This window comes from Pituophis catenifer, unplaced genomic scaffold, assembly GCF_029215685.1.
Source record: "Pituophis catenifer annectens isolate HBS135680 unplaced genomic scaffold, rPitCat1.0.hap2 SCAF_15, whole genome shotgun sequence".
NCBI lineage: Eukaryota > Metazoa > Chordata > Lepidosauria > Squamata > Colubridae > Pituophis > Pituophis catenifer.
Window position 1 is genome coordinate 19022145 of NW_027256895.1, and position 15519 is coordinate 19037663.

Genomic DNA, 15519 nt, shown 5'->3' on the forward strand with positions numbered 1-15519 from the left:
AAATTGTGAGTTTTGGCTCTTCAAAATGTAATGCTGTAGGTGATCAAGATTTTTAGGATTTCTGTCAGCATAAAGATCTTAAACCAATCACGTTACTTATGGAAAACTTTATCTGCCCCTCTTAGTAGCAATTGTCTTCAAGGGAATGAGAGTTAGTGTCACTTGATAGAACATGTTAGGCATTTCCTAACATGATACCGGAATTCTCCTCCTTACTATGTGTCAGATATATTTGATAAAAGATGGTGTACATATGTTTACATTTCTTGTACAGATTCCAGATTCAACAAGGTCCAGCATGTAACAATACCTGAAAGTTGTGCTCTAATAGGGAGAAACTTAAAATGAATAATGAGCAGATTAAACTCCATATTCAGATTTATTTCTTTATTAAACATCCCTTTGTGTTTAAATCAGGTCTCAAAATAATGATGTAACATTTGGGGGAAAATATGCAGCCCAGTAATCCGGCTGCAGAAGCCAAAATGGAGAAAATCTCCACAGCCACCATATATTTGCCCTTCGTACTCAAGTATGTTGGAACAAATGATATCCAGACACTACAGAAGACCAACATGCTAAAGGTGATAAATTTGGCTTCATTAAAGCTGTCAGGTAACTTCCTGGCAAAAAAGGCCACTGTGAAGCTAATAGAAGCCAAGAACCCCATAAAGCTAAGGACAAGGTAAAACATGGTGGCTGAACCTTCATTGCATTCTAGGACAATTTCTTCAGCCATGACATGCATGTCAGAATCTGGGAATGGGGGAGAAATGGCCAGCCACACTAAACAGATCAGGAGTTGACTCAAGGAGCAAGAAAGGACAATAGAAATAGCCATCCTTTTCCCCACCCATTTCCGCATTTTGGAGCCAGGCTTAGTAGCCATGAAAGCAAGAACAACGATGGTTGTTTTACCCAAAATACAAGAAAGGGCTATGGAGAAAATGATGCCAAAAGCAGTTTGTCGCATGAGACATTTCACTTGGTCAGGTTGCCCAATGAAGAGGAAAGCACAAAGGAAGGAGAGGAGAAGGGCAATGAGAAGGATGTAAGTGAGGTTCCTGTTGTTGGCTTTGACGACTGGAGTATCCCACTTTTTAATGAAGATTCCCAGCACCGCAATGGTGATGACAGAAAAGAAAAGACTAACAGTGATCAAGGTGAGTCCCAGTGGCTCATTGTAAGACAAGAAGGTTGTTTCTTTTAGAATGCATAGAGTTTGAGCCTTGTTTGTATATCGATCTTCTGGACATTGGAAGCAATCAACTGCATCTGGAAAAAGAAAACATCATGGCCAATTTCAAGAAATACTCAGATAGTGGGATTGAGAATTAATTAACAGGGTTTATTTATTTATTTAGAAAATGTATATGGCTGCCCATTCATCCTCAGTGACTCTGGGCAGTTTATAGACAATGAAAAGTCTAATATAAATGAATTAAAAACAGTAACCCACATACCTTGGTGACAACACACATCAAATGAGCCTCTTGAAGGGCTCCATCCTAGTCTGGGTTCCCCAGGTCTGTTGGCAGAACCATGTTTTAAGGGACTTTCAAATGAGTGTCAAACTGGGGGCCAGTCTCATCTCTGTGGGGATGATCTTTCAATGGGAGGGGGCCATCACAGAGAAGGCCCTTTTTCTCATTCCCACCAGATATACTTTCTTAGTACCTGGATACATTTAATTAAATAATGCCTGTTTATTTTTAGTGACTTTTTGTAAATAGGCCAGATCTTCCGAGATTTATTTATTGCTTGGTTGCACAGACTCTCTTATTGTAAAATCTAATAATGAATTGAATAACAATATTTTTTATCATTAAGGTATTTCCTAAACAAAGTGAAAAAACATGTTTCGTTTTTGGAGGAGGGGGGAAATATATATTTCATGGTATTTTATTTTAGGAATTAAGCTCCTAAAACCAGCAAATGGATCCCAGTTTTATCTTTGTCCACTTTTACACACACATATCAACACAAGGCCTGTCGTCTTAAAAAATAGGCATTAATCAGAAGTCATAATTTGGGGAAAAAAATTAGAACAAACCAAATTGGATATTTATTTTTGGATGCTCTGAAATATCTTTTCACTTTTAGTATTTATGTACTGTTGTGACCCCGACTCCCGAGTCTGTCCTAACAGAGGAAGAGGACTCAGAAGTTGATGGGGAGGAACTGATAAGGCCTCCCTCTCCAGGACCCTCGTTTCTGGCAATGCATCAGGTTCCATCCAAAGGCCAGGAGGAACAGCCTGGGATGTGCCAGGAGGAAGGCATATCGGAGCACCAATTGATAGGGAGTGAAGAGGATGAATCCTGGCTTGATCCAAGACAGCATTGGAGGGAGAAGCATGCACAGCAATGGAAGAGGCGTGGGAGGGCCAGAGATTGAGCTGAGTCATGGAGCCACGCCCCACCAGGAATAAAAGTGGGTGGGATTGCTCTTCAGGCTTTGTGATGGACAAAGTTAAACCCTGAAAGTCACATCGTGATCTCTGAAATTCGGCTTGGATATATTTTGGACTGAACATTGACTAAACTCTTGTCTCATGGATAATTTGTTGCTCCTGGAACAGACTGAAGATAACTCCTCTTCTGCTTTATGGGAGTGAAACCTGTCTTGGCAGGCATTCGGCAGTTTGCTGCCAAAACCTCGATCTACCAAGAATTCTAATCTGTTTACCTAATAAAAAAATTGGCAGGCGTGCTTGGTATTATGTTTGCCTGTGTGAGGAAGGGGGACAGAACATGGAGCAATATCATTGACTTGGTCACCAGATTAGACAGTTACAGGAGGTTTTAAATATTAGCATTTTGAATTACTGTAAAGAAGACTGAATAATTTAGTTTTGCACAAGACAACTTACCCATCTGGTTTGAAATTTTCCCTTTTGTACATGGAAGGCAATTGTAACAGCAAAATGGCTTCCCTTCTATTTTCATCTTCCTGTAGCCTGGACAGCAATTGTCATTGCACAAAGAAAGAGGTTGAACCTATCAAGAAATGAAAGCAACATTTACTATAACTTGTTACTACAACATCCATCCATCCACCCAGCCAGCCAGCCAGCCAGCCAGCCACCAACCAACCATCCAACCATGCAACCAGGACATGTATTCAGCCTTTCATTATTCCTTGATTGATTCATTTTGTTTTAAAGCATCATTTCATCATTCTACTCCTGAATGCTATCTACCCATTGTTTCTTCATCTTTGCAGTTTTCAACCAGACAACTTGAAGGATAAGATCAATTCAAATTTATAATGTCAAAAGCAAGAAGGGAAGGGAAACAATATACAGATAGTCCTCAATTTACAACAGTTCATTCAAAAAATTCTATTTAGGTGTGGAATTTACTTTTAATAATAAATTTAGGATATGGGTGTCCTAATATCTCTTTGTTTAAAAGCAATTACAGTCAATGAATGGAGGGAAGGTGAGTTAGAATCAAACCCAAAGGCAGAAAAACTAAGAATTGGGCACAGGAAGATAGCATCATTTGGCTAGGAGAAAGTCAAGATCCAGAAGAGCTATTCCTCATGCATCCATTAGCTGGAAATAGAGATGAATATTTTCCCCCTAACTTTCAATATCTTTCTCTTCTTTGGCCACAGCACTGATCAGGTATTCTATCTGAACCAGGGTTAATATGATCATTGACATGGAATTCCCCATTTCTTTTTTCCCATCCATGCCAGTCAATAAGCACTTTCTTTTGTCTTCAAAATACTAATGGAAAAAAATAAAATAAAACAACAATTTTATAATTCTTCATTCCATTTGGGGCACCAAAGGGAACTTCACAGAATCTCCACCACCCACCCACCCATCCAACCATCCAACCAACCATGCAACCAGTACAGTTTTGATTTCTGTATTCAGCCTTTCATTATTCCTTGATTGATTCATTTTGTTTTAAAGCATCATTTCATCATTCGACTCCTGAATGCTATCTACCCATTGTTTCTTCATCTTTGCAGTTTTCAACCTGACAACTTGAAGGATAAGATTGGTTCAAATTTATAATGTCAAAAGCAAGAAGGGAAGGAAAACAATGTACAGATAATCCTCAATTTACAACTTCATTTAATCGCCATTCAAAGTTACAATGGCACTGAAAAAAGAGACTTATGACCATTTTTCACAGTTACAACCTTTGTAGCATTCCATGACCATGTGATAAAAATTTAGATGCTTTGCAACTGGTTTGTACTTATGACCATTGCTGTGTCCCAAGGTCATGTGATCACCTTTTGCAATCTTTTGACAAGCAAAGTCAATGGGGAAGCCAGATTCGCTTAACAACCAGATTACTAATTTATCAATTGCTGTGATACACTTAATGACTCTGGCAAGGAAGGTCATAAAATGGGGTAAAAGTCACTTATCAAATACCTCACCTAATCACAGAAATTTTGGGCTCAATTGTGGAAGTAAGTCGAGGACTACTTGTCCACAGGTTGAAATCTTAGCAGGAAATACCTGGTTAAAGATGGTAGGCCAGATGATGTCTTGTGCAAAAATGGTAAACCGCTTATCTGGAGAAGCTGATGGGTCAATTTTTCCAACTTTGACTTTAGCAAAGGTCTCATTTGGGAATATGACCCAGTTGATAATGTCAAATCCCATCTCTAGATCCCTATTTTCATTAAAGGAAATTTTCTCTCCTGCAGTGTTATTAAATGAGATGGTTCTCAAATAGTGATGGAGCTAAATAGAAGAAAAGAATGACAATTAATGGAAAAGAAAGGAACAGAAAAAAGAAAAAAGAAAAAGGGAAAGAGGAAAGGAAAAAAGAAAGAAAGAAAGAAAGAAAGAAAGAAAGAAAGAAAGAAAGAAAGAAAGAAGGAAGGAAGGAAGGAAAGAAAGGAAAAAAGAAAGAAAATAAAGAAAGAAAATAAAGAAAAAATAAAGAAAGAGGATGGATGGATGGAAGGAAGGAAGGAAGATTGTATTCAGATCAGGATATTGATTTCATAGGAGGTGGTTAATTAATACAATTAGTGTTCTCCACCACAGATATTTTCAACTTCTGCCAATCATGCCAGTTTTGCTGCATCACAACTTTTCTTTCCTATTGTAGCATTTTCATCTATTCACAACCACAAAAGTTTCTCTAAGTCACTAAATGATGGGGAAAATATTTTGGCAGGATACTGAAAATTATCCCCAATACAGTCAAATGAGAAGACTCCAGTGTTCTCCTTTACTGCATTACATAACAGCTCATTGAATCAATCAGAAGAGCAATGGAAAATGTTCATTCATTTCTTTTACCTGCCATGCTTTTTGAGTCAAAAATATTTCTCTCCCAATTTCTGTCCTTGCTCTGTGTTTGGACTTTGGGGAAAGCATGGCTTGTAAAGCATGTGCCACACCATAGACTGCATTATAGATGCTGTAACTCTGCCCAGTCAGGATGGTGTCAAACACAGACCTAGGTAGATTCCCCAACTTCTCTTCTCCAGTGCACATCGTTCCAGTGTCTTCATCTAAATTATCTTTAGGAAAGGAGCATTCAAAAGCCTGTTCCCAGAACACTCTCATTAAATGGTGTTTCACTTCTGACTTTGGGTTTCTCATCCGAAGGAATTTATCAAATCCAGAAATCTTCTTGGAAGAAACTTCAAAAGTTATAACACCATGGAAGACATCCATACCCCTAGTTTTTTGAAAGGGAACGGATGTAAACTCCATCTGGGCTGGCATTATCCAAACTTTATCTTTTCTTTCGACAGGGATATCTTCAAATTCTGTATAATAGGGCAACATTCTAAAAATGACAGTGACATGGTTTTCACAATAAAGGATAATGACATTGGCAGTGCTCTTCATGATAATAATGTACAATTTACCAAAGTCTTTAAATACTGCTGTAATATCATTAGAAAATGTTTCCTTCACCATCTCTTCCATGAAGTCAAAGCAGATACCTTTCTGAGAATACAAAGGAATAGCTTTTTTTACGAATCCCTCTCCACTCTTATCAGGTTGGGAAATCAGTCCAATCCATATCCACCTAAAATACAAAAGCAACTGGAGAATACCCATGATCTGTTGATCAACATTTGGGAAAATATGATGAGAGAAGTGATCTTGTATCTTGCCATCTATCGATGGGAAATATCCATATGTGAGCTAGATATAGGAGAAAAAAGACCATGGTTTCCCAACATGAAATATTGATTTTTTTTTTTTAAAAAAAACTGTCCTTAAATTATGGTCTTTGTTACAGTATTAATATAAGTGTAATCATGTTCAGAAACAATTTCAGAATTTTCAGCTATTATTGTACTAGAAACACAAAGTTGGATTCCTCAGAAATGCATTAATTCAAGTAATGTTATATGGAAATTGACTACAAATTTTTAGGATTAAGTGTGATTGGTCCTGATTAAGGAAGGAAACCCATCCCCATATTTCCCTAGTCTTTTTCTCATAGGAAATGGAAGAAAAATGGGAAGTCTTGATGGTATGGAGATAAGATAGGATGAACAATATAAGAACATGGTTTTGCTTCGATATGCACCATAACCCTCTTCTAGATTTGCATAGTTATTATCTCATAATCTTTATTCTTTATTGGCCAAGTGTGATTGAACACAGTTGTGATTTGTCTCAGATGCATAAACTCTCAGTGTACATACAAACATCAAACAATAACATAAATCATACGGTACAATCATAAGATATAAACAAGTGATAAATCATAAGAGACCAATAGAAGAAGGTAGTAGGAAAGATACGAGGATGAGAAAGATGAGCAAGATAATAGCAATACAGCCCTACTACATGGGTAAATACCTTTACACATAAACAGTGCTGTGGGCATTAGGTGTTTAACAGAGTGATGACAATAGGGAAAAGGCTATCTTTGAGTCTGGATGTTTTGGCAGGCAGTGCACTATAGCAGTGTCCTGAAGATAGAAGTTGAAACAATTTATGTCCGGGATGTGAGGGATCTGTAGATATTTTCTCAGTCCATCCTCCTGACCTGTGCAATACGGGTCCTCAATGGAAGACAGGCTGGTTGCAATTGGTTTTTTCTGCAGTCCTAACTATCCATTAAAGTCTGTACTTGTTTGGTTTCTGTCACAACCAAATGAATGAGCATCCTCATCTATATATATAAAAGCCAAATACCACTCACTCATCATGAAATCTCCAGAACTGTAAAGCCTACAAACTTGAAACTTGACACATATGTTCCTCTTGGCTTCTAGGTGCTCGCTAAGAAAGGATTTTTCAAAATCACCATCAGATCATTAGTATTCCTTATACAGTATCATATTAACATGCTCCGATGCTAAGGAGTTAGATGTTCTACTCCCCCTCCCCACCTGAAAAGAACTCTGTTCCAACTGCTAATTGCCTTATATTAATGCTAAGGAGTTACACATTCTACATAAATTTTCAAGCTTTAAGTGTCAATGTATCAAGCCCAATCACATAGTTTCACAGCGAAGCACGGCTATCCATCTACTAATAGTTGATATAATCCAATCTGTAGTCCAGGTTAAAGAATGACAATAATATTATAGTATTTATTTAACTAAATCAAACTAATATTGATATATACCAATAGGCATGTAAACATGGATATAGGTTGCAATCCAACAAGTACTGGAAGAGCACAGGGAATTAGTTTTCTCCTTTTCATTTTAGTTATTTCATATTTTGGTAACATATCTTCCTTTCCATTATGTTTTACCTAAATTCCAGAAACAAGTATGTTACAAGTCAAGTACTTTCCCTCCTTACTTTCCAAAAGGAAGAAAAAATATCTCGTTTCAAAGGTCCAAGGCCGGACCTGGGTAGAACTGAAGGAAGAATGCTCAGGAACCGTTTAGCAAAAGAAAACCTTTAATCAGGCCGGAGCCTCGATACTCAGTGAATGTGAGTGAAATGAGTCTGTTGCAAAGTCGTGCTGAGAGTTTCCGCTTCCACGGATGCTTTATCGGCAAGGGTCCACGCTCTCTGGCTGCTGGACATGCATAGACCTGAGGGACTGCCCGGCCCTGAAGCCCCCCTGGAACTCCTCTCTGGTCCACTCCCTGGACTTTCATGTGTGGAGGAGGTCTGGGTGCGACACCTATCCTCAACTTCCTATACCCACCTTCCCACCATATCATTGGGCCCCACTTATCTAACAACGCCAAACCCACAATGATGGATTTGGTTATTGTTGCCAGCACAATGAACTGAATGACTTCCCAATTCTCCCCCATCAATACTATCAGAGCCTTGATAGTACAGTGGTCTAAGGCACCCTGTTATTAACACAGCTGCCTGCAATTACTGCTGGTTCAAATCACTCCAAGGCTCAAGGTTGACTCAGCCTTCCATCCTTTCTAAGGTAGGTGAAATGAGGACCCAGTTTGTGGGGGCAATAAGCTGACTTTGTATAAATATACAAAAGTATGAAGGCTATTGCTTAACGCATTGTAAGCCGCCCTGAGTCTCCGGAGAAGGGCGGCATATAAATCAATTTTTTTTAAAAAAATAGCTGTAATGGCTCTGTGACATGGGTTGCCGGGCCCCGCCCAGCAATGAGCCATCAACCTGCTTGAATCTATTGAGCTTGGCCATCTCTCTCACCTGGAGTCCCAGTGCGGTGGCTATCGTCTGACTGACTAGGCATCGGGTACACCCTGAGTTGACCAGAGCCACGTACATCCCATGCTGACTCGAGTGGGGCCCCACTATGGTTATGGGGACAATGAATGGATGGATGGCTTAGCTTACCATCAGTTCTTCTGGGCCATCATCCTCACTGTCATAGGGCATCAGCTGGTACTTCCCCAACATTATCACCTCTCCTTCCTCTGGAGCCATCACTGAGGCCTCCACCTGGTGTGCTGTCCGGGACATTTCAGAGGCCTGCCAGGGCAGCTGTGCTGCCTTTCTGGGGGTGCCGGCCGGTGTCTGTGGAGCCAGAGCTAGGCACCTGGCCACACAGTGTCCTGGTTGGTTGCAACAAAAACAATGTAGCAACGAGTGAGCGGGTTTAGCCATGGGTCCTGGGGCACTAGGAGTCTGCCAGAAGCCACCAGGTGGTCTTTACATAGCCCTCCGGGCCCCAGGGCCCATGTCCCCTTTAGGCTAGAACTCCTGTAGTCCTGTGTCCAAGTAATGACTGCCTGGAATCACTCCTGAAGCTACTGCAGGATGCCCCAGTACAAACAGGCCTGGTATAGATCATGGTTCAAACCCACCCTAAACTGACGGACCAGCAGCCTCTCCAGGCAGGCCCTCAGCAACTCGGAGGAAATCCAGAACATACTGCACTGCTGAGTGGCCTCTCCACTTTAGCAACAGGAGCTCTCCTTCTGCCCATTGCACACAGGACACATCTTCAAAGTATACCTAAAGCATCTCTAAGAAGAGACCTGCCTCCACCAACTCCTGGGCGTGCTCGCTGTGGAAGTCTGTCATTCACTCAGCCTCCCCTTCCAACAATGCCATGACTGCCATGACCATCATTCACTCCGATGGGTAGAACCGAGCATATTGGTCCAGGTGACTAATGACTTGGCTCAGAAACAAGGCCAAGTGGTCAGGGTTTCTGACAAACGATGCCCATAATGGCGGTGGGCCCTAGGGTCCTTGCTGGGGCCAGAACCCCATTTGCCACATGGGCCCTTGCAGCATCCACTCAGCACATGCTGGTCCCTGCTGAGTCACTTGGGGGGGGGCTGGACCTGGCCTCTGGCTCTGGGCACCAAGGCTCCCTGCTATCATAGTCCCCTCACTTGCTACCAGGTGTCCCACTAAATCTCCCAGTGAAGAATTCAGCTCCAAAGCCCCCACCTGCAGGGTATCATGGGTGCAGCTGGATGTTGTGTCGAAATAAAACTTTGGGCTAGCCAGATGGAATCAGGTCTGCAGAGGCAGAGCTGGCTGGGGACCCAAACACCGCAGCTGCCATGCTGCCACCACCTCTGCATCTTTCTCCATGCTCCACTCTCCTTCCTCATCATCTATCAGACCTCTCTCCTGCCACTCAGTCAAACATGCTCTGGAGGGGACCAGGGCCCCCAGCCACAGATGAACTGTGCCACCACTCCCCTAGGTGACCTTGCTCCTGGACCGCCTCTGGGACTTGTCAGGCCTCTGATGGCTGCACCACCCTACTGGCTTCACATTCCTTTGGTCTCACTGTCAGCAGTGCACTGTCCTCTGTGACCTCTGGCGTGGGCACCTCCTCCTCCAGGGCAGGTTCTGCCACGTTCCCCATGTCCACCGCTAGCACCATCCCTTCTGCCATCAATATTGCTGCTCTCCTACCATCGGCCACAGCATTGTCCCTCACCGATTGCCAGGAAGCACAATTAGTGAGTGGGTGGGACATGGCCAAGCAGGTGGTCAATGCACCCAGAAGTAGCCCAGGCACCTGACGAACAGATTATCAGCACAGCCGGAAGTAGCCACCACTGTAGCTTTGCTTGCCGCTCGCTTCACTCAGCCATCTCTCTCCACACACACACACACACACACACACACACACACACACACACACACACACACAGGTATGGCAAACCCCGGACTGGGGTTTGACACCCAGTTCCTGAGCAACCAACATTGTGTGATCTGAAAAGCAACTATTGCTAAATCTTTGGGAAGTGAATTTGAGAGAGGCTAAAGTACTGGCTTTTGTTTAAAGAGACATAAGTCAATAACTTTGGGCATCAATCATCTACAGTCCTACCACATTCAATTTGCCAACAACAGAAAACCTGCTAACGCATTCTAGCTGATGGAATTGACCATGCCTCCTTAGGAACTATTAATCCATTGATTATTCTGATTTTAGGAGGAGGAGGAGAAATTCTTTTAATATCACAGTATTTTGTGTTAGTAAATATCAGCAAGAATATGTCAGAAGCATTGTAGGAAGTCAGCTATTTTCTTTTAGTTCTGGTCTTTTTCTTAAATACCCTCATGCTTTTGACAGTCCATTAAAACAGGATGTTTTTAACTCAGGGATAGAGCCTTTTAATTAATTTTATGTGAAGTTTTCATTCATTTGTACTACATCACTTCATTTTTTAATTATTCAAATTACCATGAATAACATTTATTGAGAGGAAGGAAGGAAGGAAGGAAGGAAGGAAGGAAGGAAGGAAGGAAGGAAGGAAGGAAGGAAGGAAGGAAATATAAAAATCATGATAACTATTCCATTACTTAATCAGGTCCATAAATCTTTAATATTATTACTAAAAGATGGTGGGAAAATGTATTGGTGTTTCTATTCATCGTGTTTGTAAATAAGTCAAGAAAACCTAGTACATTAATTGGATTGAATTCAGATTGAGGAACCCACCAAGCAGTGTCTAAAATTATTCATCTTTTCTGCAAACACATGGTTTGTTGTTCCTCGTTCTTTGGATTGTCACTTTTTTTCCAAACCACAAAAAAATAATAAAAAGAAAAGTTAGTATTTGTTATATTCTTATAAACATAAATTTGTAAAAGAAAAAATGGGAGGTAGTTTAAGACTTGTTACAGTAACCTTACAATAAAAGAATTATCAGTATGCATGATTTTGGTTTTCTACCCAGGACAATTTGAAAGTGTTGACATTAATCTTGCAAGTCTGAAAACACTTTTTCCTCCCCTGCCTTTACTTCCCAGATAATGGGGAGGGGGTCAATTCAGAGATGCTTTCTCAAATAATACTTCTGGTTTAGGCTCAAATTTCCTATATCAGACTTTTTTTATAGGTCTGCAGTTAATCCTCCTGCCTTTCAAGGTTATTCTTACAGTGTATACTTAGTCCAAGAAAAACAGAAATCTCACCTGGGGCATCTTGTAGACATTCAAGATGTTTGCCATGAAAAAAACCTGAGTGTTAGGTCCTCCAATGACAGATAGTGCCCCATCCTTGGCATCACACTTATAGTTTGGGATGAATCTGTCCCTTGTTGAGAGAAGCTCCATTGAAGCCAAGTAGATCAAACTCACTGTGAAATAACTGTTAGCGATGTCAGTACCCAGACTCATGTTGGATAATATATGATTATTTTCATTGATCTCCTTTACAGCAAAAACCAAGGCCAGGATATGTTGGTAGTTCTGGAGGAAAAATCTGCAATGAAAGGTATATTGAGTGGATCTAGGCAGGTTGTTATGATTCCTTTAATTCATTATAAAACAATTTTCACTAGGAAACAGATAGCTTGCTTGAAGGAAAATAATCAAAATAAAACCTATAAGTAATTCTTATTACATATTATGTAATTTCTAGTCTTGTATTTTTATCTTCTTCTGGGCTTGTTTTATTGTGGGTGCAGGCATGAAATATGTGTTTCAAGTAAACTGTGAGGACAAATCTTATAAATAACTTTTGTTTTTCTAGGATTGTGAGAGACCTTCAGTGGACTTCCTCATCCCAATAAAAGTTATAGATGTTCCTTTAGGGCCGAGAAGCTCTTAATCTGGGTTCCATGCCGGCTCAACAGCTGTTTGGAAAATAATGCCAAGTGCAACTGTTCCCTAATATTAAGTGAAAGAATTAAACGATTGACATAGATTTCGCTAGAAATAATGATTTGATAGCACAGCACTAACGAATCATTGAACAGTAAGAATACAAGAAAATCTCAATATGAATTTTGAATAAAAATACCAGTGTGAGAGTCATCATAAGTGTGTTTGTGTAGTTATTTGTCAAGTAAGAAATATCAGTCTGATCAATCTATACTGACTTCAGAATGAAGGAACTAAAAGGCAAGAGACGGAGCAAAAATCTGTGCCACAAATAATAACAATAAGTCATTAAATATGGGCAACCTATTTATTAGAGAAAGGTATATGGTTTAAGATATGCTACACTTAAAAGAAATCTTTACATGAGCTCATCAACCAGTTCCTCAGATGGATGTCTTGTGAAATCCATATGCTCAAATAGCAGGTAGAACTGAGATATTATCCCAGCTATTATGAAATCTCCTGGCAGAAAATACTTGTGCTGAATAAGGGGAGTTTTCCCCACCGAACATGCTTTAGTAGGCAGAATAAGGCATGTAATTCCTGACAGTGACATTGACAATATTGCCATCACCACCCTGAAAAATTCCATCTTCTTCAAGAAAACATTTCTCCCTACATATGAAAAAGTTCCATCTGTAAGAATGAATCATAAGGGGGAGGGGGGAGTCTAATTAGAATAGCCTGCATAAATATTATATTCTAGTCCCGGAATTAACAGACCCTTTCAAGCTTGAGCTACTTTTTTGTGCTGTGCCTGAGAATTCCTAAAGGAGTTGAGAAGCAGCCACATTAATTATAGGGGAAAGGAATGTTTGTTAAAACTCCTTGAAGACTTTGTGGATTAAGTAGAATGATGATATTAATGGGCTAGGAAACATAAGAGCTCATTACTGAAAACTGTAAAAGAGAAAAAGAAGGAAAATTCAAATGAACAAATGCTAGTTCTGTAGCTGTAAAGTTTTAATCCTCTGGAACAATCTGATTTTGACTTGTTAGGGAGGACATTAAAATATGATTTTTCCAAAGAGCCAAAGGGAAATTGGCCCATCATGGTATAGGATCCCAATCACCTTTATTTATTCTTTTGAGAGGTCTTTAAGCACTTTGAGTATTGTATTTGTAATGCAATTAAATCATGACATTTCTTTTTAACCTTCCTAATGGAAGCAGGTCTATAAGCCATTCGAACGAAGACAATTGGAGTGTCAGGGCAAGAAGTCAGTAAAAAAGATGGGATTCAAAAGTACTAAAAAATTATTTCAAGCTATCTATGAACAAGAATGTGATCTTGTTACTGCCAAGACAATTTGGCCCAAGATGAAGAGTTAATGGGTCTTCAGTTTGAGGCTGGACTTATGTCTCTTTCATTGGAAAAGGACCCCAGATTGTTTATGCTTTTGACTGCACTCTCACATTAAACGTGGTCGTATCCTACATGGTGTTTGCTTTCCTGACATGGCTGGGAAGCAAAAAGAAATGGGAATCCCATATCAATTATCATGTTAACCCTAGTTCAGGCAGAACCCCTGGTCCTTTTGGGGGCAAAAGGAAAGAAAGAAATTGAAATGAAATATATACATCTCTATTTTTAACTAATTTCTTCTAGATCTTTTTTTTTTTAAGTTTTTTTATTATTATTATTTTATACACAAACAAACATTTAATACATCAGTCATTTCTTCCATGTGACATCTCGGTGTTTTCTCCATGACTTCTTCTTTTGTTCTTTCTTCTGTCTTCATTTTCACTTACTCTATTACAACAATTCTCCAAAAGTACAGTATTCTAATTATACCATTTTCTTACGTAACTGTTAGTTTGCTTATCTATATCTCTTTTCTAACCAATGGTAAAATTGATCCCATATCTTAAAATATTCTGAATCCTCTCTTTCTTTAATCATCAAAGTTAATCTATTCATTTCTGCACAGTCTAAATTTTTTTAATTACTTCCCCTTCCAGAGGTATTTTCACTATTTTCCAATTTTGTGCAAAAACAATCCTTGCAGCTGTTATTACATGTATAATCAAATAACTATTTTCTTTACTAATTTTTTCGGAGAGGATACCCAATAGTAACAGCTCCGGTTTTAAATCAATGTGTTGTTGTGTCATTTTTTCTAACCATGTCTTAATTTTATTCCAGTAGTTTTTAGCTTCTGGGCATTTCCACCACATGTGATAATAAGATCCTGGTAACTGGTGACATTTCCAACATTTAGCTGATTTATCTTTAAACATTTTTGCCAGTTTCTCAGGGGGCATATGCCATCTATAAAACATTTTATATTGATTTTCTTTATACGCAGTGGATATTGTTAATTTGTAGTTCCTTTCCCATAGCTGTTGCCATTTGTCTAGATCAATTGAATATCCAAAATTCTTTGCCCAAGCTATCATTGTTTCCTTTACTTGTTCTTCCTCTAACTCAATGCCAAGCAAAAAGTATAAATTTTTAAAATTAATTTATCCTCTGTTCCTGTGAGTATCCTATCCAACTCTGTTTTTTCTAAGTAAAAACCATGTAATTTAACATCTTTTTCATATCTTGTTTGTATTTGCATGTACATATACCAATCCATCTCAATCCCCTGCTCTTTCAGTTCTAGTTTCCCCTTCAATTCCCCCTAATCTGTTAATAACTCCTTGTGTCTAACATATTTCTAAAATTAAAAATATTTGGGTGTATTAAAGCTTCCATTGTTGATAACCATATTGGTATTTTCACATAGTATTTGTCTCTAACCTTCTCCCATACCAATAGCAATACGTTTCTTATATAATGTCTTTGAAAGTACCTATGTATCTTACTTCTACCATACTATAAGAATGTATGCCATCCCAATTGTAAATCATGTCCTTCCAATGTTAATACTCTTTTATTTCTTAATTCCACCCATTCCTTCATCCAAGTCAATGCTGCTGCCTGGTAATATAGTTCCCAATTTGGCAGTCCAAATCCTCCATGTAATCTTGTGTCCTGTAATATTTTTATACTTATTCTTGCTTTTTTCCCTTGC

The 15519-nt window shown here is 39.3% G+C and overlaps 1 protein-coding gene across 1 annotated transcript; it reads right to left on the reverse strand.

Annotated features, from left to right (window-relative positions):
* Window positions 1–379: 379 nt before the first annotated feature.
* Window positions 380–13052, reverse strand: LOC139324525 (vomeronasal type-2 receptor 26-like). The gene is made up of 6 exons (XM_070954238.1): window positions 12859–13052; window positions 11807–12095; window positions 5285–6145; window positions 4490–4717; window positions 2873–2999; window positions 380–1275 (listed from the first exon to the last, which is right to left on the reverse strand). Exons 1-6 carry the CDS (start codon window positions 13050–13052, stop codon window positions 380–382), a joined length of 2595 nt encoding a protein of 864 aa, XP_070810339.1.
* Between the last annotated feature and the right edge of the window lie 2467 nt (window positions 13053–15519).

What these genes read in the sequence shown, in the direction of transcription:
- LOC139324525 (XM_070954238.1), bottom strand. Translation starts at nt 13,052, where the DNA reads ATGTCACTGTCAGGAATTACATGCCTTATTCTGCCTACTAAAGCATGT. An exon ending in GAACTGGTTGATGAGCTCAT is followed by an intron (nt 12,096 to 12,858) that starts GTAAAGATTTCT and finishes CTTTCATTGCAG; the next exon opens with ATTTTTCCTCCAGAACTACC. An exon ending in GAAAATTTCAAACCAGATGG is followed by an intron (nt 1,276 to 2,872) that starts GTAAGTTGTCTT and finishes TTCTTTTTCCAG; the next exon opens with ATGCAGTTGATTGCTTCCAA.